The sequence below is a fragment of the Lemur catta genome, chromosome 1, assembly GCF_020740605.2.
Source record: "Lemur catta isolate mLemCat1 chromosome 1, mLemCat1.pri, whole genome shotgun sequence".
Classification (NCBI taxonomy): domain Eukaryota; kingdom Metazoa; phylum Chordata; class Mammalia; order Primates; family Lemuridae; genus Lemur; species Lemur catta.
In genome coordinates this window covers 26,804,558-26,829,033 of record NC_059128.1, presented here as the reverse complement: position 1 = coordinate 26,829,033, position 24,476 = coordinate 26,804,558, and the positions used below count along the sequence as shown (strand labels likewise).

Here is a 24,476-nt window from a genome sequence, read left to right as displayed (position 1 = left end):
TACAGGCATGTGCCACCATGCCTGGCTAATTTTTTTTCTATCTATATTTTTAGTTGGCCAGATAATTTCTTTCTATTTTTAATAGAGATGGGGTTCTCACTCTTGCTCAGGCTGATCTCGAACTCCTGACCTCGAGCGATCCTCCTGCCTTGGCCTCCCAGAGTGCTTAGGATTACAGGCGTGAGCCATAGCGCCCAGCCGTATCATCATATCCTTAAGTCTGTAATTGCCACAGAAGCTGCTTGTGACTGGATACATTGAGTGTGTTAACCATGGCTCTATCCCAGTATTACTGAGCAAATTATCTCTGTCCCCTGAACCCCAGTTTGTAAAGTTACATGGGCAAGTAAAATTTAAACTCTTCATACCACTGAATCCAATAAAGAATGAAATTGACCTGGCTTTGAAACTGCTGTTAAGCTGACAAATGAGCACGGCTGGTAACATTCTCATTGGCAAATTTCTCTTCTCCTTTTTATTTGAAAAATTCCAAAAGACCTCACAAAATGCTAAAGTGAGGAGATGAGGAAATTACTGTGACATGCATCGTCTTTTTAAAATAAAAGAAAAGGAAGCCAAAACCTTGCTCTTATTTTGGTGTATTTGTAATAGGGGTTAGTGCTCCCCAAGGAATCAGGTCAGATAGATGTTCAGGAGGGAAGGTTGCAGAACTGCCTGAATAAAGCCTTCCAGTCAGAGAATGACTGGGAACTCAAGCCCTGAGCTGCAAGTTACCGCCACTGTGTGTCAACAGGCATGACTCAGGAGCACTGCAGAGCACTCAGGATTCTGGTCCAGGTGATGATGAGTCCCCATCAACCTCATCTGGTGTAGCTGGAAGTTCTTCTGCGCCAGGTAAGGCAGTCTGCTTGGTAGGGCTCCTCTGGCCTTGCCCCTGGGGAAAGGTGAAACTTCATTTTGCCTTGTCATCTGGCTGCCCCTCCTCCTCGGCCAGGGCTCAGATGTGTGCCTGTGTATCTCTTCACTTGAGTGGATGTCACCAGCCCATTCCTGGCTTGGAAGGAATTCTAGAAGCAAACCGAAACACTCAGTGAAGGAGCTGAGTGCATCAGGAACAGTGATCCTAAGGCAAATAGTCTCCCCCAGGACTGAATTCAGTCCAAGATAGTGCCTGACAGTGGCAGCCCACCCCTGGCTGGCCTGTAGAGGACAGGCAGCTGTGAGGGGTGGTAGACAGGCCACTGGGCTCCTTATGAGGTGGTCATTTACAGTGTTTTAAGTTAGTGAATTTAGTTTGTTTGATTGATAGACCTACCAGGGTATTACTTCGACCCTGAAAAGAAACGCTACTTTCGCTTGCTTCCTGGACATAACAACTGCAACCCCCTTACGAATGAGAGCATCCGGCATAAGGAAATGGAGAAAAAAAGACTGCAGCTGCTCGAGGAAGAGGACAAGCAGAAAAAGGTAGGCTTCATACCCTTAGGGTTACTCTGTCCCCTCCACTCCTGCCAGCACCCATCCATCCACTGCTGAAAGGGGTGCCAATTAGACACCCCTGTGACAATTAACTTGGCCACCTTAGGGAGTGTGGCCCCAGATTTTCCTAAAAAGAAAATGATGATGAGAATAAGAACAGTCAAGAAATCCCTTCCTCCCACCCCACTTTTCTTGTTTGCTAAGTATCACTAGTAGTTCTAACATTTTGTCATTTCCCAGGAGAATCTTGGGGAGCAGTGAGATGTTAATTCAGTAACTATTTTAGGTAGAAAACCAGGATGCGCAGTTTTGATATGTGTGATTTGCAGTGCCACAGGCAGTGCTGAAGACAGCCTTAGATGCACAATATTCTGTTGGTTGTGGGGGCAGTAGAACAGAAAATCCTGGCCCACAGGTGGAATGGGGAGTCTGGTACAGACCTGAAGTTCCAGTCCCATTGCCACATTCACTAGCTCGGTGGCATCATCACCCCAGGTGTGGATGGAGGGGGAGATAGGACAGAGGAGCTGAACAGACTTTCCAACTCACACATACTTTCTTGTGCTGGGCTTTTCCTCTTGTCAAGGAGTGGAGGCTTGCAAAAGACACCGTCAGATTTTTATGCATATAATTTCTGCCCGTTTAGTACCTATTTTTTCATTGCATCCTATGGAACTAAAAACATTCTCTGTTATCCTTTAACAAACAAATTTTCATTGATTTTTTTTTTTTAACGTAGAAAATAGCCAGATTGGGATTTAATGCATCTTCCATGCTGCGAAAAAGCCAGCTGGGTTTTCTCAGTGTCACCAGTTATTGCCGGTAAGACAATGCCTCATTGTTATGTTTTTTTCATGAATGTTCTTTTCCTGTTCCTTATTTCCATGTTCCAAGAATCCAATCAGGGTAGACCATGTGGCTACCCTGTGAGAGTCTTCACAGTTGAGGGACTCCAGTTCACAGCCTCTGTCTGCTGCTTAATCAGTCCTGAGACAATCATTTTCTCTCTAGAGCAAGGGAAGGAGAGACTTGCAGGAGGCTAGGGAAAGAGAATGGGGATTTAGGCAGAAATTACTCTAGTTGTTTACTCTCTGTTACTCATAAATCATTTTTAGTAGAGGTCCTACATCTTCATTCCTATGAGATTTCTGCCTCCTTCTCTTACGCATCTAATGAGTTGTCACCAAAAATGGGTCATTATTTGGATGTATATGTACTAAACTTTATCAAAATACTTGGGACACAATTCTAACTAAAATCCTGTGAGAGGTTGATACTTCCCCCCATTTCCTGAAGAAGAGACTGAGGCTCAGAGTGGAGTGATTTGCTCAAGGTCAAGCTAGAAGGGTGGGAACTGTCTGACTCTTAACATCGGAGCTTCAAACCCTGCCATCTGCTGCATTGGCTGTATGTGGGCAGGTGAAGAAACACATGCATTTGAGGTGCTTCCTGGGGGCATAGCCCTATCACCGTGGGGCAGTGCCCCCTTCAGGGAAGGCCAGCCATGCAGGAGGTGTCAGGCAGGTGCTAAGAGGGGGAAAGAGTTAGAGGTCTAGTTAGATCTGGTTTTCACCCTAAAATAGGCTTCATCTTTAGTGGGAAAGTAGCTGTGCTGTGGGAGAGGGAAAGAACAGCAGGGTGGGTGGCCACATACCTGGGTGCATCTCAAAAGCAGCAATTGTGCTAGATGTAGAAACAGACTCCTCTAGTTCCAGCTCTCTTTAAGTCTGTGAATGGACTACCTAGTTTTTTGTTTGAGAGAGAGTCTTGCTCTGATGCTTGGGCTAGAGTGCCGTGGCGTCAGCCTAGCTCACAGCAACCTCAAACTCCTGGGCTCAAGCCATCCTCCTGCCTCAGCCTCCCAAGGAGCTGGGACTACAGGCACGTGCCACCACGCCCAGCTAATCTTTGCTATGTTTTTTTAATTGCCCAACTAATTTTTTCTGTTTTTTAGTAGAGACGGAGGTCTCGCCCTTGCTCAAGCTGATCTCAAACCCCTGACCTCAGGCAGTCCTACCGCCTCAGCCTTCTAGAGTGCTAGGGTTATAGGCATGAGCCACCATACCCAGCCCCACCCAGTTCTTTGTTTTCACTTTGTCAGCGTTCTGTGGGGAAGCTCAAATTCACATTTTCTGGAATTTTGCTGAGCTGCATTGCTGAGAAGTAACATGGAAAGGGCCAACTAGGAGAAGGGGTGAGGAAGGACAGAAACCCCTGGATCATCTTCACAGATGTCGGTCATGGCATCTGTGCTCTCCCCTCCCCCCATTTACCTCTGCAGTTTAGCCCATGAGCTGCGTGTGAGCTGCATGCAAAGGAAGAAGGTCCACATTCACAGCTCGGATCCCTCTGCTTTGGCAAGCGACCAATTTAACCTCATACTGGTGAGTGGAGGGGGCAGGGACATCTGTGGATGCTGGTGTGGCTGCCACTACCTAGATGCTTCCTGGTTTGGTGTTGGTGGTCGTCAAGCCTGTGTAGGAGCCGAATGCTGTGAAAGTGGCAGTGTCTTCGCTTTACCATCCTAACTTGCCCACCAGTTACCCATTGGTAGGTGCTGAGTTGGTAGGGCAAGCTGTGCTGTGATCATCACCACCTCCACTTCAGCTCCTCATTTGACACTAGAAACTGGGCCCAGCCACACCTAAGAACCATCACAAAATAACTTCTTGGCTGTGTTGTGTATGCAGTTGAAAAGGTACACAGTGGACCCAGGGGCTTCTAACCTTTCCTAAACTAGGGCAGGATTTGATGTTAAACCTGAAACTCCAGTGTGCCTTCAGGAGCAACCAGGTATGACTCCCTTGCTTGCTGCCCTCTCAGTGGCAGCCTGCACATCAGCACACCTCCAACACATCATTTGCAGGGAGTAGAAAGTCTTCTCTGCTTCTGGTTAGATCTGAGCTGGAAGCTGAGGCCAGGGAAATGTTGGCAGAGAGGCAGAGGGTCCACTGCAAACAAAAGGAGCATGACAGCATAGCCTGCCTGGCCATCCCTGTCCTCCTGGAGGCCAAGGGAGAGCCAAGGGGAGTGAGAGGTAGACACAAAAGCAAAGAGAGCCTCAGCCCAGTGCCCTTCTGGGAGGAGCGGAGGCTGATACTACACATTGACCCTTGAGCTTGATGCTGTGAGTCCTCTTGCCCCAGGGACCTTGGTAGTAGGGCCCTTTCACATAAGGTGTGTTGGGGGACAGGGCCCAGATGTTCTCCTGCAGCTGTGCACTCCATGTGTGTTTGGGGTACAATCTGACCTGAATCAGGAGAATATTTTCTTATGGTGGGTTCCCCTCAGGACCCCGTTCCCTGGGATAAAGCAGGTAAGGGCCGGTGGAGGTCAGTGGTGTGTGGAGTCTCCCGGTGCGCACACTGCCTGAGCCCCTTGATCTACATGCTCATCTCACCGTATATGAGCTGTGTGTGCAACCCGCTGCCCAAAGTTACAGGTGACTGGCTGGCTAGTGTGACCAGAGAGTCAGGAAAGGCAGTTTGCCACCCGGAGAACAGTTTTTCAGATCTGATTATAGTCACCAGTAACGATTGTTCCAGGAATATAACTGTTCTTCCTGAGTGTACTTGCAAAGTTGATACAGTTTCACCGGCATCCAAACCTGTGTGTATGTGTATATATTTATTAACATATACAGGCCAGGCACAGTGGCTCACGCCTGTAATCCTAGCCCTCTGGGAGGCCGAGGCGGGTGGATCGCTCCAGGTCAGGAGTTTGAGACCAGCCTGAGCGAGACCCCGTCTCTACTAAAAATAGAAAGAAATTATCTGGACAACTAAAAATATATATAGAAAAAAATTAGCTGGGCATGGTGGCACATGCCTGTAGTCCCAGCTACTCGGGAGGCTGAGGCAGTAGGATCGCTTAAGCCCAGGAGTTTGAGGTTGCTGTGAGCTAGGCTGACACCATGGCACTCACTCTAGCCTAGGCAACAAAATGAGACTCTGTCTCAAAAAAAAAAAAACAAAAAACAACCATATACAAAGCACATAAATACAGCTTTTGCTTTGAAATAATTACTAAGCACATCATGTTTTAAAATGAGAAAAGAAAATCTAGGGAGGTGAGGGGGCATGGGCAATATACGTAACCTAAACTTTTGTACCCCCATAATAAGCTGAAATAAAAAAAAAGAAAGAAAGAAAATCTTAAAAATAGCCTATAGTCTAAGTAGTCTTTTCCTATTGTGCTTTTTATTCAGTGCAGTGGTTTTTTTCCTTGGTGGTGATCATCGTGCCTGTGTAATAGGAACTAGCATTGTCTGTGTTGCTGCATGGCTTTCGTGATGGCATATGACACATTCCTCTGGGTGGATGCTGGAACTCTCCCAACCCAGTTCTGAGTAGAGTCTCAGATCTGTGCAGATCTCAGACTTCCTGGCCATGCCTTCATACTGCCGTCCTCATCCCTACTCTGAATTGTTGGACCAGACTCCTGCTGTTTCACCCAGAGATAGCTACGCTGATTAGGGGAGAGTTAGGTTGTCTCCATGCTCCCTCATGAAGAGGAGCTGTCACCTAGTGAAAGTGCGTGGAGTGTGGGGCCAGGAGAGATGGGCAGGTGGTCTGAAGCCCACCCACCTCAGCTTGGGAGGTCACCAACTGCCCACTGCCCTCCTCTAGGCGGATACCAACAGTGACCGGCTCTTCACAGTGAACGATGTCAAAGTTGGAGGCTCCAAGTACGGCATCATCAACCTGCGCGGTCTGAAGACCCCCTCACTCAGGGTGCACATGCACGAAAACCTCTACTTCACCAACCGGAAGGTATATTGCTCATCCCTTTAGACTTGTGGAACATTTGCCTTTGGGGTGGTTGGCCAAGTTCAGAGTAGAGAACTTTGGGAAGAACGCAAGGCATGGTTATCTCATTTTCCCAAGGGACAAATGGATTTCTGGTTCCTGAGAACCCTAGGGGAAGAAAAGGGACCCAGGAGTTTCTTGTCTTGGAAGAGAAAGTTAAATTAGAAAGTTGAGGTAGGTGGAGGCAGTGCTTCTTTAACTGGTTATAAGTACCTTCCCTCCAGGAGGGTCAAGAGTTGCTCTGAAGGGGCCCACACCAAGGCATAGAGTTCCTGGGACATGGGCCACGGTAACCATTGCCTGGATGGAGGGGTCCTGCCCTGTGCCAGGACAACACATCAGTCTGCCAGTCTGACCAAACCTGAGGTTTAGATAAATATAGGCGCTCCCTATCGATGGGGGCAACCTTTAAATTGCAGCAGGGTGATGGCTGTATCTGGGAGAAGCTGTGACTTTTTGTTCCTTTGGGACATGAGCCACAAGATGGATACAGGTTGAAAATGGTTTCTGGGTGAAGTGAGATACAGTACACCTTCAGAGTTAGGCTTGTCCCTTGCCATTGTAGAGAATTAAGTTCTGCCTGTAGGGTATACCAGATATAGCAAATACCTCCTTGTTGGACCCATGTTGGTGTTGAAGGACTGAATCCTGGGGGTTACGTGCTCCCTGTCCTGTTCAAGTCCTACCTGGCAGAGTAGGCAGATCCCCTGTCCTCAGAATTTTTGTTCAGCCCATTTGAAGAGGAGCAAGACCTGAGGAAAGAAGTCACGTGTCTGTATCCCCACAAGTTATTCTACAGGAAAACGTTTTACTATTTCTCTCCATCAGCTGACAGTCAAAGCAATCTTTTCATCTTGCTGTGTGCTTCCTCACCAGGTGAATTCTGTGTGCTGGGCTTCGCTGAATCACTTGGATTCCCACATTCTGTATCCTTTGGTAGATGAAGAGGTTTGGTGGGTAGGCCATGCCCTAATGTGGACCTAAGCATCTGTGGGCTTTGTGAGATGGCATCTTAATGGCCAGAGGGCTGGGCCATTCTGCACTTACATCTCACATTTTATAAAAAAGCAGTGGTGCTGGGTGAGGTGGCTCATGCCTGTAATTCCAGCACACTGGGAGGCCAGGGCAGGAGGATCACCTGATGCCAGGAGTTAGGGCCCAGCCTAGGAACATAGCAAGACAGTCTCTACAAAAAATTTTTTACAAAAAAGCAATACCCCTTAGTAGAAAATAAGCATTCCAGTGGAGCACAGAGAAGCAGTTGCGGTCCTGTGATGGCCATTTCTCAGGATGACATTGATGTCACTATGTGCCAAACACTGTTCTAGAACTTGATGTGTAAGTGGTGGAGACAGGATTGGAACCCAGGCAGTCTGCTCCTGAGCCTGCCCACTCTCCCACTGTGGCACGTGGCATCAGGCCCTGGGGTCAGTAGACAGACCCGGCCTTCATGCCAGAGAGTTAGTGCTTTAGCAGATGAAAAAAAGCAGAAGGGAACAGTATAGCCTTGGGAAAGAACCCTAAATCTTCTAGGTTAAGGAGGAAAGCAGGGAGGGTCCTCCCAGGGGAGGCTGAGGGCAGGGTCAGAGAAGGGTGTTCCTTTGGCATTGGAAGTGGGTCTGTGGGCTCTGGGCCTAGGGTCCCTGCCAGTGATGGCCTTTTCACAGCACTTACCTCTCTAGTCTCTGCCTTCCCAGAGAGCAGTCAGAGATTTTTTGCTAGGAGCACAATAGTGCAGTGTCATGGTGCCTGGGTCCTTCTTCTGGTACCCTTGGGGGCTCTTGATGCTGCACAGGACTTGTTTGACCCAGAGCCACATGTCAGTGACTCTTGTTCTTTGTGCATTCATGTACCAAATGAGTTCTTGAAACTGTGACCACTCATGGCACTTAACACCTACATCATGAGTTGTCATGAGTTAACTTCTGTGCATGCACTTAGCACAGTTTCTGGCACATCATTGGACCTCTACAAATGATTGTTCAATCAGAACCTTTTTTTTTTTAATCTGTTTCACAGCACTCTATTTCAAACAGTTTTAAAGCCTAGAGTACATTAGAGATCTGATTATAAATTCACTTATAAGGCACAAAACTGTGCTCTATAAATTGAAAGTTTTACGTGGCTTCCATTTGATCAGGCTCTGTAGGGCTAATAGGCTGATGGGACCACCTGTTACTGTGATGATCTAACCAGAGGACAGAAGAGACCAAGCTTTGCAGAGAAAGTAAGAACCTCACTCTCATTTCTGAACTTAAAACACCACGGTGTGCCCTCCTGTTTCTGTGGGCTAAGAAGAGGTTAACGATCCATATAATTGGGTTTAAAGAGTATGATCTGTTGTAGTTTGATCAGTGGCTTGTCCTCTGCTGGTTATTTTGGGTAATCAGGTTTTTGTGCTAAAGAGTTTTTGTGCTTATACTAAAGTTCATGGAACTTAGAAAGTTCCCCTTTCCAAAAAGGGTTACCTTGTTCAGACCTATACTCTGCATTTTTACCCCCAAGAGTGGTAGGAAGTTAGACTGAATTCTTTCTCCACTTACTGGGCTGGGCCCTTAGTTAACCTGTGGTTTGTTAAAGGATTAAATCTGTGATACTGGTCCCATAAGTACTGTACAAAGTTTGAGTGTAAGCTGGGTTTCAGCCATAGTAACCAAAAGTACGTATGCCGTTTTCTCCCACATTTTGCTCTCCGAAGAAGCAGCAAGAGTGGTTTATTTAGGAAGCAGCAGTGTTCTCATTTGTAGTTTCAAAAGCCTTCATATACTAGAGATATTTAACAGGGAGCTTAACACCCAAGGCAATATGTCAGGTACACATCACACATTTAGATGGTTAACAGTGTTGCTTGGTTGTTTTGCAGATTTTTGCATTTTTTCAGTGAGGTATGTGTGTAGTCATCTAACCAACATCTCTTGAGCATATATGATGCCTGTGCAAGGTGCTAGGGACAGGCTGCTCAACAGGTAATCAGTCTGTGAGGGAAATTGTATGCAGGAGGGATTCAGGAGTTGCAGCAGCCTTTCTAGAAGGTGATAGCCACATGGGGGAGGATACAGGAGCTCCTAGGAGAAAGAAGAGTCAAGAGAGCTTAATGTGGTTGGAAACAGTTTGGTATCCATGACGTCTCTGGCTAAGTAGGGCCTTTCAAGACTGAATCCTTGGGGCTGTAGGATGCCCCTGGAGGATTGTGATTAAGGAGCCATTTATTGAAACAATTCCTTTGGGGTGGGGGATAGACTGGTAAGGGTGAGCCCTCAGACGGAAGGCTGCTGCAGGACCGTAGGGGCATGAACTGATGCAGTAGGAGTGGTGGAGAGGGACTGAAGGAGACAGGCTTAGGTTCTAGCCTGTCAGTCTGGTGATAGGAGAAGGCCAAGGATGGACCTCCGAGAGACAGGTGGGTCAGAGGCCAAGAAGGAGTGTGTAGTAGAAATTGGGCTACTTGCCCACAGGGCAGGACTGGCATGTTTGTATCAGATTTAGAAACCAGCAGGTTAGACATTGGTGAGAACCTTTTACTGGAAGATGACGATCAGGCCTGGATTTTAGTGGGTTGAAGAGTGAAAGAAAGGTAAGAAAGTGGGGATACACGTAGGCTCCTTGGGAGAGAAGTTTCGTTGTGAAGGGAAAGGAAGAGAAACCAAATGAGCCAGAAGACAAACCGTCCAGTAGACAAGTAGGTGAAGGGTATAAAAGAAGCAATTCAAATAAACAGAAACCCAAATGACTATAATCATATGACTCACTACACCCACTTGTAGTGAGAGAAATGTAAATTAAAATAATAATGAGATGTCATTTTGTACCCATTCAGATAAGCAAAAATTTTAAGGGCTGATAGTGCCAAGTTTTTTCAAATGTGAAGAATCAGGAAAACTGCTGGTATAAGTAAATTGATATTTTAGGTTGAAGACGTATGGTCCCCTGTCACCCCACATTTCTACTCTAGGTACAGACCCTAATGCAGCATGTTCAGATTGCAGGTCATGACCTGTCAATGAGCCACTAAATCAATTTACTGAGAAATATTTTTTCTTAATGAAATAATTAGAAAACAATCAATTTCATATCTAGTAAGGGTAAATATTTTATGAAACTTTCCAAATATTTTTGTGTATATATTACATTTCGATGTAAGATGAAACTCTTACTATGGGTTTCAGAAACACTGCCTTAGAGAAGCTCCCACACGTGGGAGTGGGAAGCAGGGCGACAGGAAGAGATGTTCGTCCTGGTAAGAGACCAAAGAAACTGAAAACAACCTAGGTTCCTGTCAGTAGGAGACTGGATAAATTGTGGTATGTATACTATATATTGTTCACATTATGTTCACAATTTATCCAGTCTGGTATACTGATGAATGAACTGGAATGATATGCATCAACATAGATGAATCTAAGAGACGATGGAGAAAGAAAGTTGTAGAAGAGTCTCATTGCAATGCCACTTCATATGTTTAAAAACAAGCTGGCTGGGTGCAGTGGCTCATGTCTGTAATCCCAGCTAGTAGGATGGCTGAGGCAGGAAGATTGCTTGAGCTCAGGAGTTCGAGACCAGTTGAGCAAGAGTAAGACCCTACAAAAAATAGAAAAATTAGCCCAAGTGTGGTTGTACCCCTGTAGTCCCAGCTACTTGGAAGGCTGAGGCAGGAGGATCACTTGAGCCCAGAAGTTTGAGGTTGCAGTGAGCAATGATGACACTACTGAACTCTAGCCTGGGTGACAGAGTGAGACCCTGACTCAAAAAAAAAAAAAAAATTAGCTGGGCATGGTGGCATATACCTGTAGTCCTAGCTAATTGGGAGGTTGAGGTGGGAGGGTCACCTGAGCTAAGGACTTGGAAGCGGCAGTGAGCTATGATTGTGCCCGTGCACTCCAGGCTGGATAATAGAGTGTGAGACTCCATCTCTAAAAAAAAATAAAATAATTAAAGTTAAAACCAGATGGTACTATATATATTGTTCATGGACAGATATATGTAGTGGGAGTATTATAACATGGCCTAGAAGAACTTATACCAATTTGAAAAGGGCAATTCCAGGTAGAGGAGAAGGGAGAATTGGAGTGGGGAGGGGTCAGAGAAGGCTTTTAATTGTTTCTGTGACTTTTTTCCTTTAAAAAATATCTGAATCTAAATGCGGAAAATGTAAACACATGTTAAATCTGGATACTGGGTGTTATTCTCTGTCCTACTTTGTGTGGTGTATACTTTTTTGAAGGGTAAATGTCCATTCTTCCTCCCAAAGGGGAACCTTGTGCTTGACTGTCCTTAACAGCTTTTTCTAGGCTGTGCCTCATGGGACTTGCAGAGACTCCAGGCTGTGCCACCCTGCTCCCAGCGTCACTGTTCGTCAGTAGTCACCCAGGTACAGGGTCCTTATCCTTTGCATAAGTCAGTGCTCTTAGGAGGTCTCTGTCCTCTGCCCCACAGGAGCTGCATGGGGGTGGCTCAGAGAGGAGGTACGGGAACCGCAGGCTGGCTGAGCTGGAGTCAGTGCTCACAGTGTAGGGACACTGCAGAAGCACTGTGGGAGGATTCCTTAAGCCTGTCTCAGGATTAGTACTAGAAGCATGTGTGTTTTTACAGTGTCTGCTCCTTTTTACCCCTTTTGGGTCATTTCAGCAGCCAGACTAGCGTTAGAGTTTATTTAACCAATGGAGGAGATCAGAGCATTGATTTGGATTGCCTGTACAGATCATTCAGAAGACATCTATTAAGCTCCTACTGCACTGTTGGAGATACTTATAGCATTTCTGGCTGAAGGCAGTTTGACTACTCCTTCCTGGCAGCATTCTAAATACTAAGTTTTCAGTATTTTAGTGAATTAGGATCAATAAGACAAGGATCAGGCCTCTAAGCGTGCAAGCTGCAGGCAGGCCTGGCACAGATCCCTGCTCCACCCTTTACCAACTCGAACGGACTGCTGAACCCCTCTGTGAAGTGAAAACAGCACCACCGCTTTAGCTCCCATGGAGAATGAGATGAGCTCATGCACACTTGGCCCAGTGCCTAGCGTTTCATCACACAGGAAGTGTATGGGGCAGGGATGTGTCTTACCACCATTTTACGGATGAAGAAACTGAGGCAAAGACAGGTTCAGAATTTGCTTTACAAAACCAAATTTTAGTGTTAGAAACCAGGATGGTGGTTCCCTTTGGGGAGGAGTTGCGGGGGAGGTAGTAATTGGAGAAGGGATGCGAGGGGGGCTTCTGGGGTACTGGGTGGTTGTAATTCTTAGAACCTGGGTGGTGAGTGCATGGCTATATTTACTTTGTGATAACTCATTGAACTAACCATAGCCTTAAGATTTGTGGCCTTTTTCAGTGCAAAAGTTTAGTTTTAAAATGTTTTACTTGAGATCACACAGCTGATAGTGTGATCTGGTAATGTGACACTACACTGCCTCCCTGATAGCTGTTAGTACTGTTAACTCCTGGGAATGTTAACATACGTTCTCTCTCAGAATAACCACCTCTGAGCCAGGCAGCCCAGCTGAGTGTATGTCTCTCTCTCAGTCTCTCCCCACAAAACCCAGAATGGGGCCAAGGTATAGACTCAGAGCAGCTCAGGGCAGATGTGGGTGTTTTCCAAACCTAGTGGTCAGTGGCCTACCTAAAGGACAGCCATGCTCTACATTTTCTGATCCCCTCAGCAGGAGTGGACCGGCCTGGCATGCTCTGCAGTTTCCGGATCCCTGGTGCCTGGTCCTGTGCATGGTCCCTGAACATCCAGGCAAATAACTGCTTCAGTACAGGTGAGCCTGCCTCCACAGCTACCCGTAGAAGAGGATTTAACCGACCTTAAGACCCTTTCCAGGGCCGGGCTTGGTGGCTCATGCCTATAATCCTAGCACTCTGGGAGGCCAAGGTGGGAGGATTGGTTGAGGTCAGGAGTTCAAGACCAACCTGAGAAGAGTGAGACCCTGTCTCTACTAAAAATAGAAAAACTTAGCCGGGTGTGATGGCAAGCACCTGTAGTCCCACCTACTCAGGAGACTGAGGCAGGAGGATCACTTGAGCCCAGGACTTTGAGGTTGCTGTGAGCTAGGCTGGTGCCACAGCACTCTAGCCCAAGCAACAGAGCAAGACTCTGTCTCAAAAAAAAAAAAAAAAAAAAACCCTATCCAGCAGTCCCTTCCCTCAGATTACACGTGACACTGTCTCACTGGCCCCTCTCTGTCTCTGCCAGGCTTGTCTCGGCGTGTCCTGCTAACCAATGTGGTGACGGGGCACCGGCAGTCGTTTGCGACCAGCAGTGATGTCTTGACCCAGCAGTTTGCTCTCTTGGTTGGTTGGATTGGGAAGGGTATAATGTAAAGTTTTCCCAGAATGGACATTTGGCTGGATTCAAATTGTATTCCCCTGTATGGCATCTAAAAAGAGCCTCAGAAAGGATTAACAGGTCACTTTGTGAATATGTCTGAGCCAAGTGAAAATTGGCTGATCCAGAAATGCCTGCCTAAGCTGGCCTTAGACAACTTCGTCTTTAAATGAATTATTAGCAATTCTTGGGTACTTGGACATAGCCAGCAGGACAGACCATTTTTAAAATGTATAAATTAAGTACCAATTCATAGCACTCAACTAGTTTCATACACAGCTTTCAAGTTGTACATTTTATATATAAAAATCAAACTCCTAGCCGGGCGCGGTGGCCCACGCCTCTAATCCTAGCACTCTGGGAGGCTGAGGCGGGTGGATCACTCAAGGTCAGGAGTTTGAGACCAGCCTGAGCAAGAGCGAGACCCCGTCTCTACTAAAAATAGAAATTATCTGGCCAACTAAAAATATATATAGAAAAAATTAGCCGGGCATGGTGGCACATGCCTGTAGTCCCAGCTACTCGGGAGGCTGAGGCAGTAGGATCGCTTAAGCCCAGGAGTTTGAGGTTGCTGTGAGCTAGGCTGACACCACGGCACTCACTCTAGCCCAGGCAACAAAGCGAGACTCTGTCTCAAAAAAAAAAAAAAAACAAAAAATCAAACCTCCTGGCTGGGGGCGGTAGCTCACGCCTGTAATCCTAGCACTCTGGGAGGCCGAGGCAGGAGGATCGCTTGAGGTCAGGAGTTCGAGACCAGCCTGAGCAAGAGTGAGACCCTGTCTCTCCTAAAAATAGAAAAAAATGATTTGGATAGCTAAAAATATATATGGAAAAAAATTAGCCGAGCATGGTGGCGCATGCCTGTAGTCCCAGCTACTTGGGAGGCTAAGGCAGAAGGATTGCTTAACCCCAGGAGTTTGAGGTTGCTGTGAGCTAGGCTGACACCACAGCACTCTAGCCTGGGCAACAGAGCGAGACTCCTGTCTGGAAAAAAAAAAACAAACTCCTAGTCATTACTATATTTCAAAGGCTTGCCTATAGAAAATGCTATCTTTCTTTGAAAGCGGGCAGGAGGGAGTCTGCTGACCTACTTTGGCAGCAAGCACAGAGTTCATCATTCAGACTGTCCTTGGCCATCTGCCCTTCAAATCAAGACCCCACATCCTACCTGCATCTCTGGTCTCCTACTCCGCACTCATCACTGCAGCCTTACCAAAGACCTTGGAGACAGGGGCTTCAAAGAGAGGGGCCGAAGGGAACAGTGAAGCCAGGGGGCCAGCTCCTATGTCCTGTGTGCTCCCCACTAGGAGGACGCTGGAGGATACAAGGGGGCCCAGTGCTTTTTAACCCTTTCACAAGGACTCACCTTCCCTCCCGACTCCATTGAGACCCAAAACCTGACTGACAGGTGTCCACCCACATCTGACCCAGAGGCTGGGAGAGGGGAGGAAATCGAGGGATGTATTCAGGAGGACACAGTCTTCCCAGCCTCAGTGGGAGGTATCGTAGCTGGGCACCAAGCAGTCCCTCTTTCCACAGGCTCCTTTGCTGTTTAATGGCTGTCGCTCCGGGGAGATCTTTGCCATTGATCTGCGTTGTGGAAACCAAGGCAAGAGGTGGAAAGCCACCCGCCTGTTCCAGGACTCAGCAGTGACCTCTGTGCAAATCCTCCAAGAAGAGGAATGTGTGATGGCATCAGACATGGCTGGAAAGGTAGGGAAACACTGCCTTTCTCAAGCCACAGGATCTTGTGGCCCAGAGCCCTGCCAGGTAAAGGGATTCTGCAGAAGAGATCCTTGTGCCAAGACACCAGGCAGGGGAAAGGTAGCTGGAGACCAAGCGAGCTGTAGGCAATCCCTGAGGGCTGCTTTGCTGCTTGGGTGAGCATAATCTGGCCTAGACAGAAGAGAAAGGGGTTCTCTGGTTACATTCTTTTGATGGGCTCCAGGGCTCAGGAGTTCAAGATGTAGACCTTCATGACCTGAAGAGGGCACGGTAGACCACCTCTCCTGGCTTCAAACCTGGGGTTCGCCAGTGTTGCTGCTTCTCCCCACAGATCAAGCTGTGGGACCTGAGGGCCATGAAGTGTATAAGGCAGTACGAAGGCCACGTGAATGAGTATGCCTACCTGCCCTTGCACGTGCATGAGGAAGAAGGAATCGTGGTGGCAGGTACTTGGGGAAGGAGGGGGAGATTCCATCCCACCAAGTAGTATCTCTTAGGGGCCCCAGCAATTTAGCAGAGGGAGAGTTTACTCAGAAACAGAATTGAATCAAGGGATAGTTGGGTGGGGAGACTAGAAGGGAAGTAGAGTTGTATATTAATAAGCAAAGATTTAAACATCCACCAGTTGGAGAGCCTCTGTCCCCATGTCAGTGGGAAGACATCACTTCAGAAACAAGCAGGTGAGGTGCTAAGGGACCTGGGTTTGGGGTCTGAGTCTGTTCATCAGGCCAGCATTAGCCCATCATGCACTGGCTTATCAAAAACTTGGGCTCCTGTTCTTTCTGCTCACATTTGCACCAGGGGATGCTGAGAAAAGAAGTTATGGTCATTATGAAGTAACTGATTCCTGGTCCCTTTACCACCATCCCTGTGGATCCCTGAATTGTAGAACAGGAGCAGCTATCTGGCCACTAAACCCCCTGGAAAGGAGTTACCAAGTTATTACAGATTTTATCATTTCTGGGCTATAGAATAATCTGAAAGCATGAAAGATCAGTGTTTTTACATATGAAATAGGCCCCTAACATTAAGGAATATGTTCTCAGTATTCATGAATTCTCAAGGTTGTTAACATTTCTACAGAAAGTACTTATTCTCCATGAAATGCTTTTGTGGCTAAGAAGTATCACTTTGTTAGAACTTTCTTATTTACTACTCTTATCAACACCAGCATTTAACTTCCTTTTTAAATCTATTTTCCATAAATTTTTATCTCAGACGAGCTTCTGTATGCTAGAAAATAGAGAAGAGCTAAGCCTTTTTTTTTTTTTTTTTTGAGACAGAGTCTAGCTCTGTTGCCCAGACTAGAGTGCCGTGGCGTCAGCCTCGCTCACAGCAACCTCAAACTCCTGGGCTCAAGTGATCCTCCTGCCTCAGCCTCCCAAGTAGCTGGGACTATAGGTGTGCATCATCATGCCCGACTAATCTTTCTATTTTTAGTAGAGATAGGGTCTCGCTCTTGCTCAGGCTGGTCTTGAACTCTTGAGCTCAAGCAGTCCTCTAGCCTTGGCCTCCCAGAATGCTAGGGTTACAGGCATGAGCCACCACATCTGGCTGAGAGCTAAGCTTTGTGGAAAGGCAGCTACAGGTAGTCACCAGCTTCGGTAAGAAGCTACAGCCATGAGCCTAGGGGAGGTAGCACCATGGTCTTTGAGTCACTCAGGTGGTCAAAATCACAAATGTGAAATCCATGACTGCCCAAGGCCTGCCCTCCTCCTCCTGCTGAAGATCTCCAGTAGCATATATCGTGTGTCTGGGCTCCCATAACCCTGGGGTTGTGGTCACATTCCTCAGAACCTAAAGCTCTGAAGACTAAGTGGTCTTAGGAACTGAATCATTAAACCAAAAGAGCTCTGGGAGAGTTGTCAACCTGGTCTGTCATCAGGATGTAATGAAGTTGACAGATCTTCCTGGTTAGTTATTCATAAAAAGGAAATTAGTTGTCTATCATCTAGATAGATGGGGGCTGGGCTCCCACTTAATAATAAACATTCCTTGACACGAAGAGAAACAAAATGCCCAGCTGTTAGCCAGGATGCCTGTTGAGCCAGCCATGGCATTACATAGCCAACCAGTGTGTCTTGTCACTTTAAATACCTGCAACTAGTTGTGGTTCTGGAGCACCAGGGTGACTCTTGTTATCAGTAAAGATACTTTCTGTTATTGAGTTTGTGTTTTGGCTCCCATGAAATTATGCTTAGCTCTAAAGAATCATGAGAAGCCATGTCTACATGTACATAAGTTTCGTTTTGCATTCTCTCGATAACCTGCCTTGTGTCTTCCCTCTTTCATAGTCGGCCAGGACTGCTACACAAGAATCTGGAGCCTCCATGATGCCCAGCTCCTCAGAACCATACCCTCTCCGTACCCCACCTCCAAAGCCGACATTCCCAGCGTGGCCTTCTCTTCACGGCTTGGGGGCTTTCGGGGAGCGCCAGGGCTGCTTATGGCTGTCCAGCGGGACCTTTATTGTTTCTCCTACAGCTAATTCTGCAGGGTGCAGCCAGGAGGAATGTGGATTGACTTAGGGAAGTAAAGAGTGGCTTATTACTGTTTCTAATGAGGGCATTTTAAATGACACAGATCCCATCCATCTGGCTGCTGGGGGCAAGGTGCTGAGTGTTTTATGTGGAGACACTTCAGCAAAGTTGTTTCAGTTAAATAGTGTGCTCAGAAGCTTGAAAGTCCTTTTCATAAAAGGTACCTCTTTCCTTTTCTTGTTGAATTCCTTAGAGTAGTGTCTGTCCCCCTTTTTTTGTTTAACAGAAAAACCTACATCCAAGGACTGAAGGTTGGTGAAAACTATAGTAACCAAATTAAAGCTGCTGCTCTCACCGCAAGCTGTTTGGGAGAAGCCTAATGCTGAGACCGGTGAGATTGTTTGACTAGTCAGTGCCTGGGTCGCAGGAAGACATGCATCTTCTGTACTTGAGGAAGCCAGCAGGAGAGGAGAGGAGGGGGGAGACTCATTTCCCTGAGTCTCTACAGAAACATTTAAGGCTGGAATTTAGACTCATTAAACTAGCCTTCTCAAACTCAATGTCCATAGCAAATCTCTCGGATTCTCCTTTTGTTATTATCTATAGGCATTGGGAGAAATGATTGATCTTTTTCAATGCTAGAAGTTTAAAACAGTCCTTAATGCACCTTTGTTGAGGCACCTTCCAGAATGTAGGGTACAGCAGCTCCAGCTTCTGGTGTAGTGACATGAATGTCAGATTTAAAGGCCCAGTGTCAAAGAAAATTGGCTTTAACTTTTGTAATCTAGGAGTGGCGGTTGGTGAAATGTTGATATAAAAGTGTTAAAGAACCTGTTTTTCTACCAAACAGTAAACTACAAAAAAGAACCATGGTGTAGCATGTTGCTTCTGTTAATGAGTTAGGAGATTCTGAAGCTTTCAGTGAAAGACAAGTATTTAATGTTACTGTCCTTTGCCAAGAACCTCTTAGGACAGTTGAAATTATTAGATATAAAGTTAAGCTCTCTATACACAATAGTAGCAGGTACCTTTTTTTTTTTTTTTGCGACAGAGTCTCACTCCATTCCCCAGGCTAGAGTGCTGTGGCATCAGCCTAGCTCACAGCAACCTCAAACTCCTGGGCTCAAGCAATCCTCCTGCCTCAGCCTCCCAAGTAGCTGGGACTACAGGCATGTGACACCACACCTGGCTAATTTTTTTATATATATATTTTTAGTTGGCCAGGTAATTTCTATTTTCTTGCTCAGGCTGGTCTCGAACTTCTGACCTCGAGCGATCCTCCTGCCTCAGCCTCCCAGAGTGCTAGGATTACACACATGAGCCACCGCGCCCAGCCGGTACCTTGATTTTTTAACTTCCCCCTTAAAGAAAAGATACTGACTTTATCTGGAAATGTAAAAGAATTCACAAGCTGTGAAAGAGAAGGAAAACTTAAAGGAAGAAGCTCTACAGTGAGATACCAGGGAAGGCTGCATAAGGCAGAGTATACACTCTTCACTTTGGAGTTGTCCAGGCCTCCAGGACTCACAGGCCAGCTTCAACTGATTCGCCATGCCACTCTGGGATTCTGAACCTCTCTGAGCCAATGGCTTTAGCTATGAAGTGTGAACACTACTGCCTACCTTTCAGAGTGGTTATGAGAATTAACCATACATGTGTGTATCTATCTTATAGACATTTTTAATATATATTTTATATATAAAGTTCCTAGCACAGTGCCAACATGTAACAGGCACCTACATATCTGATCTCTTTGCTTTTCCAATTCCCAAATAAGTAAAGCCAGTAGAGTTAAACCCAAGGGATGTGTAATGATCCCCCTTGGCCCACTGTTTAGGACACCCCTTAGCTTTCAGCCACAAGCTAAAATCTCTAGTCACTGCTGTCAGGGATAGATTTAACAACTCCCTCCACCTATGAGCAAGTCTTTTACACCCACAACGTGATGAAAAGTTTTTATGTTGCACCTCCCCCTAAAGAGGAGGGAGAGCTAAACTAGGTTATTAAATGTCAGTTTATTAAATAGTGGTTACTCCTAGTTGGGGGGTGGGGGAGGATGGCCATGTTCTGTTTCTTAATCTGGGTGCTGGTTGGTAATGTGGTTTTCAGTTTGAGAAAATTAATCAAGCTGAAGTGTAGATGTATCGTAGTTCGATGGGTTTTTTAAGACTTCTTCATCCTGTATTTAGCTGGCTTTCACCCCAAATAGTTGAGGCTGGGATTAGATGCGTACAGTGCAGGAAAGAACCTCCCATTGACTGGATACTGGTACACTTCCTTTCCTCCATTAGTCTGACGAGTGTAAGGGAGTTTAGATTTTTCTGCCCAATTCCTATGAAAAGAGCCTTAGACTAGGATAGTGACAAGCTAGAAATGTCATTACCATGTGGCCAGGTGGAGTGCCCCAACACAACGACAGAACCACCAGGTCTAATATGGCTGCAACATTTCACCTCTTTTCCCAAACCTTTCCTGCCCTGCCCCACTCACCCAAAAAATTGAGAGAAGATATGGGTGAAAGAGATGGAGGCAGGAAAGAGACACGGGGAGAGAAACTGGGGCAGGGGAGGGACAAAGACCACAGCATCAGTGGCCACAGAGATGGGGAAACAGTGGATCACTGACAGGAACAGGACAGACAAGGCAGAAGAAAAGTGTCACATTCAAGAGGAAAAAAATTTTTTCCAATGCTCCCATAGGTCACTAGGAATACCTATTTTAAACCTAGAAATGACAAATGAGGAGTAATACCCAGTCTCTGCCACTGAGAGAAGAGTCTCCCCACGCCATGACCTTGATATGACAGCTACAGTGTGGCACTCAGAGAAGCCAAGCCACAAAACCGCTTCCCGAGCTGCGCGCACCCGCCTCGCTGCCCACCCCGGGCCAGGCCAGCGCAGCCCAGCCTGTGCTGCGGCTCCCACCCAACACTCACCCCCACTGGGGGAAGGCCAAGGAACAGCCACATACAGGACGCCTATGTGATGAGTGAGCACTTGTGGAACCGTACAGTCGCTAGAAAAAATCCTGTGACCAATCAGCTCTCATCTCTTCTAAATAAAGGAATATTCATGACAATCCACAAAGTTCTGGTCCCAGTAAGCAGACTGATCAGGGACATGCCATCTACCTAAAAGCTGGGGGGGAACAATCTGTTGTCATGAGATTAAAACCCACTCCATATGACAATGGATTTGTGGTATTTTGCAATGCTTTTTCTTAAAGTTATGTGTCAGAATAAACATTTACAGGAAAATATTACCACCGTAGAAATATGCCTCTTACTTGGCTTCTGCTCTGAAAGCCACCAGCTACTTTCCCATCAACGGGGAAGAAGAGGTAAGCAAGCTTTCCTGATGGAGCTGGAGGAAAGAGCACAGTCTACATTCAGCAGGAAGATTCCTTTATAATGGCAAATTTGATAATACACAGCTCTAGAGTAGGGCCTCAGTCACGGCCACAGGAGGTGGTAAGGAACAGGTCTGAGAAGGACCAACACACTCCAGGGCTCGTGTCACACTGATACGCCAGGAATGACCACCCACCAGTTCAGTCAAGAAGTATGCTTTTAAGTCTTCATTTTTGGCCACTGAAGATAAAATCCACCATGACGACAGGATTTCAGCACAACAGTCTCTTTCCACTCACAATAGATAAGGATGTCCAAGCTCTTGATGAGAAAAGTTTGTTGACTTCTCTTGCAAGAACCGAAAAGAGAATTTTTAATGATCTGTTGCAATATTTATGTATACTTTAAAAAAACAACTAACAGTCCATTCTGTGCTCTGTTTCCCTGGAAGGTTTCTCATGATCACCCCCTCCAATAGCCAGAGAGGTTATGTGACTGGGAACAAAGATTTAAGACACTTTAAGCAATAAAAATCCTAGTGCGACACTCAGAAGCTGATCATGGGCTCCAGGGGGGATGGAGGGTGGCAGGTGTTTCAATTTAGGAGCAGGGCACAGCCTTTTAGGAAGGCCTAGTGGAGACAAGCATCAACGAGCAGGAAGCGCTGCCGGGAGGGCCCGTTGCCTTCCTTGCTCTCCCAGGTACGAGGGATGGCAAGGCACCTGCATTTCGACTTCTCAGGGCCGAAGACCTGATCCCTGACCCTCCACCCACTCCGGTGACCTGCACACTAAGTTGGGTGGTCTCTGATCAAAACAGGCTTAAGCCAAGAACTGGGATTTGACTCCCCGAGGCCCAGGTGAATTTACCTTCAGGCTGTTTCAAGCAAAAAGTCCCTGGGAGGCAGTTGAGGCAGGAAGGGAAAAGGCAAGGAAGGGAGAGGTTTCTGAGGCTCGGGGAGGAACAGCAAGGGGGGACCAGCAACGCAGTGGCTTTGCACCTGGCTCGGCTTTGTGAGGAAGACCTGCTGCCACTGCCACCTTTTCCCTGTGCTGGGGACAGACTGGAAAGTCTTCGCAGCCAGCAGCAGGTTCGATACACTCCAGGTTCCTTTCATATGTATATATGGAGATACATACACACATATATACTTACTGTTTTAAAATGAAATAAATGCAACGGATTCAGGTTCATTTCCCCTTTGCTATAGTTGCTCGGCCCCGGCCCTGAGGGGTTCATGCCTTCGGGCCTGCCGCCAGGCTCACCCCCACTGAGGGAAAGTGGCCCCAGGATGAGTAGAGGAGAGGACACACACCACAGCAGGTGACCGGGAGGAGGGCCTACCTCGACGAGACCTCAGTTTCTAACCCTGAGAACCTAAGGAATTGTGAAGGACTCGGAGAGGGGACTGGGGTTAAAGGTCACCGGGCTTTTTATTGCAGTTGAAGCAGACTCGGACGGGATGGTCCCAGCCACGAGAGGGGACAGCCCGGCGGTCATGGGAGCACTCATCACAGAAGCCCTGTCCGCAGGCCCGGCAGTGATGCTTGGAGAGCTTGATGCTGAACTCCTTCCTGCAGTTGTGGCAGTGGAGGATCTCGTGGTCAGGCACCCAGTACGCCGGCCTGGCCGCGTCCTTTACGAGACCTATGGCAGAGAAGGAACAATGGTCAGGACACACAAAACCCAATGCCCTGAGTCCCAGCTAGCAAGAGGGCATCCTCAGACACTTTCTGGCTTGTAATCCCAACTGCACATAGTCACCAACAGAGACTCTAAAAAATGCAGAGGCCTGGCCTCCGCCCCTACCATCTGGAACAGAATCTCTGGGCTGGGCCTAGGCCCTGCTGCTGACAGGCGCACAAGCTCTCCAGGGGACCCTGAAGGGCAGCTGCAGCAAGAACCACTGAGGGAACTATGAGGAAGGCTGGGCTCTGGAGTCAGACACTGAAACCCCAGTTCCACTGAGGACAAGTTAATTAGTAGCTGCAGGATTAAGACAGGTTACTTAACCTCTTGGGTGCTTCCTCATCTTTAACATTCCACCTTGAAGAACTGTTAGGAGGATGACAAGAAACAGCGTGTCTAACACACTGGCCTGGGACTTCACACCCAGTGGGGTTCCTCAGTAAGTGAGCACTTGGTGAGCATAGCTGGCAGGTCATCTGTGCCAAGGGTGGCCCTTCCCTCTCCCAGGTGCCTGAGGGCAGATGCAACCTGAGCTTCAAGCCTGGGCACATCCATCCATTCCTACATCCTCGTGTAAAAGCTCATCTGCTCATTTTGTGAGCCACAAGGATGAAATCTGGTCCAAGCCACTTTCATCACCACCCACCCAGAAACCTCTGGTCTCTCCCCTGTGATGCACCAAACTGCCCCATGGCTGGCCAACCCTGTCTAAGCCAGCCACACACCGGCCAATTTCCCTTCCTCTCCCTCTTCCCATCCTGGCTACAAGAACCACCACCCCCACCCCCCGACATCCGGAGCTGGGTAGCTATTAATATATTAAATCCTAAATTAATAGCAGTTTGGCTAGTGTGTCGGATTAAAGACAGTCACAAATCTTTGACATGCCTTTTATCTTTGACACTCCTGCCCTCCCTCCCCCACCCCTTGAATCCAAGCAGGCTCTGTGACCACAACAGAATACAGGAGACTAGACTACAGAAGCACCAGTTTACAGGCCCAGGCGTTGAGACTAGCAGCTTCTACTTCCTGTCTCTTGGACTATTAACTCTTGGAGCACTGAGCCACCATTTAAGTCCAGCTACCACTGGAGAGATACGTGAACGGGCCTGGAGAATACATGCAGAGCAGAGCCCAGCCTTCCAACTGCCCCGTGCCAAGGCACCTGGCCCATAAGTGACGTCACCGTGCACCCTCAAGATTAGCTGCCACCCTGGAATATCAGGTAGTAACTCCAGGCAATGCCATTTGGAGCAGAATCATTACCCTTCCCAACTTCTAGCCCAACAAAGTTGTAAGACATCATAAAATGGTGGTTGTTTTAAACCTTTACATTTTAAGGTAGTTTGTTACACGGCACTAGATGGTGCAAGAGAATAAATATGAAACCACTAAGGTACTTAGCAGAAGCAAATGTGAAGTTTTTTTCCTTATGCCCAATTCAACCTAGGTTGGCAAGACTTTGACAAAATGACAGCCCAGGGCACCCCAAAGCCCCTCATCCCACATACGCTACACCCAAGAGAAGCACTGCCAGGCCCACCTAGTGGTATGTCAATGGCTGTCACCACGGCTCCCAGAGTGTTCTGCACAGCCTCGCCCACCTTCCGAGCAATCAGCGTTCCGCCTTCATCGTCCGCCTGTGCCTCAGTAACATCTGTA

General features: G+C 47.2%; 2 protein-coding genes across 10 annotated transcripts in view; one reads left to right on the top strand and one right to left on the bottom strand.

Annotated features, from left to right (window-relative positions):
- The window catches only part of DCAF4 (DDB1 and CUL4 associated factor 4), a 30,655-nt gene extending 9,640 nt beyond the window's left edge, over positions 1-21,015 (top strand). For 2 of the 6 annotated variants that reach the window (XM_045564489.1, XM_045564483.1), the window contains exons 3-14: positions 755-855; positions 1,271-1,428; positions 2,180-2,262; positions 3,722-3,824; positions 6,069-6,212; positions 7,125-7,174; positions 11,537-11,616; positions 12,904-13,005; positions 13,440-13,537; positions 15,111-15,284; positions 15,628-15,742; positions 17,591-18,662. In XM_045564489.1, the coding sequence (XP_045420445.1) occupies positions 755-855; positions 1,271-1,428; positions 2,180-2,262; positions 3,722-3,824; positions 6,069-6,212; positions 7,125-7,174; positions 11,537-11,616; positions 12,904-13,005; positions 13,440-13,537; positions 15,111-15,284; positions 15,628-15,742; positions 17,591-17,784 (1,402 nt within the window). In that variant the 3' untranslated portion in view covers positions 17,785-18,662. Of the gene's footprint in view, positions 1-754; positions 856-1,270; positions 1,429-2,177; positions 2,263-3,721; positions 3,825-6,068; positions 6,213-7,124; positions 7,175-11,536; positions 11,617-12,903; positions 13,006-13,439; positions 13,538-15,110; positions 15,285-15,627; positions 15,743-17,590; positions 18,663-20,475 lie in introns of those variants that run through there. The other 4 variants (XR_006738163.1, XR_006738159.1, XM_045564502.1 and 1 more) reach the window with 4 other exon arrangements.
- A 147-nt stretch (positions 21,016-21,162) lies between these two features.
- The window catches only part of ZFYVE1 (zinc finger FYVE-type containing 1), a 46,295-nt gene continuing 42,981 nt past the window's right edge, over positions 21,163-24,476 (bottom strand). For all 4 annotated transcript variants that reach the window (XM_045564448.1, XM_045564455.1, XM_045564470.1 and 1 more), the window contains exons 11-12: positions 24,358-24,471; positions 21,163-22,772 (exon numbers count right to left, since the gene is read on the bottom strand). In XM_045564448.1, coding sequence (XP_045420404.1) covers positions 22,540-22,772; positions 24,358-24,471 — 347 coding nt within the window. In that variant the 3' untranslated portion in view covers positions 21,163-22,539. The remainder of the gene's footprint in view (positions 22,773-24,357; positions 24,472-24,476) is intronic.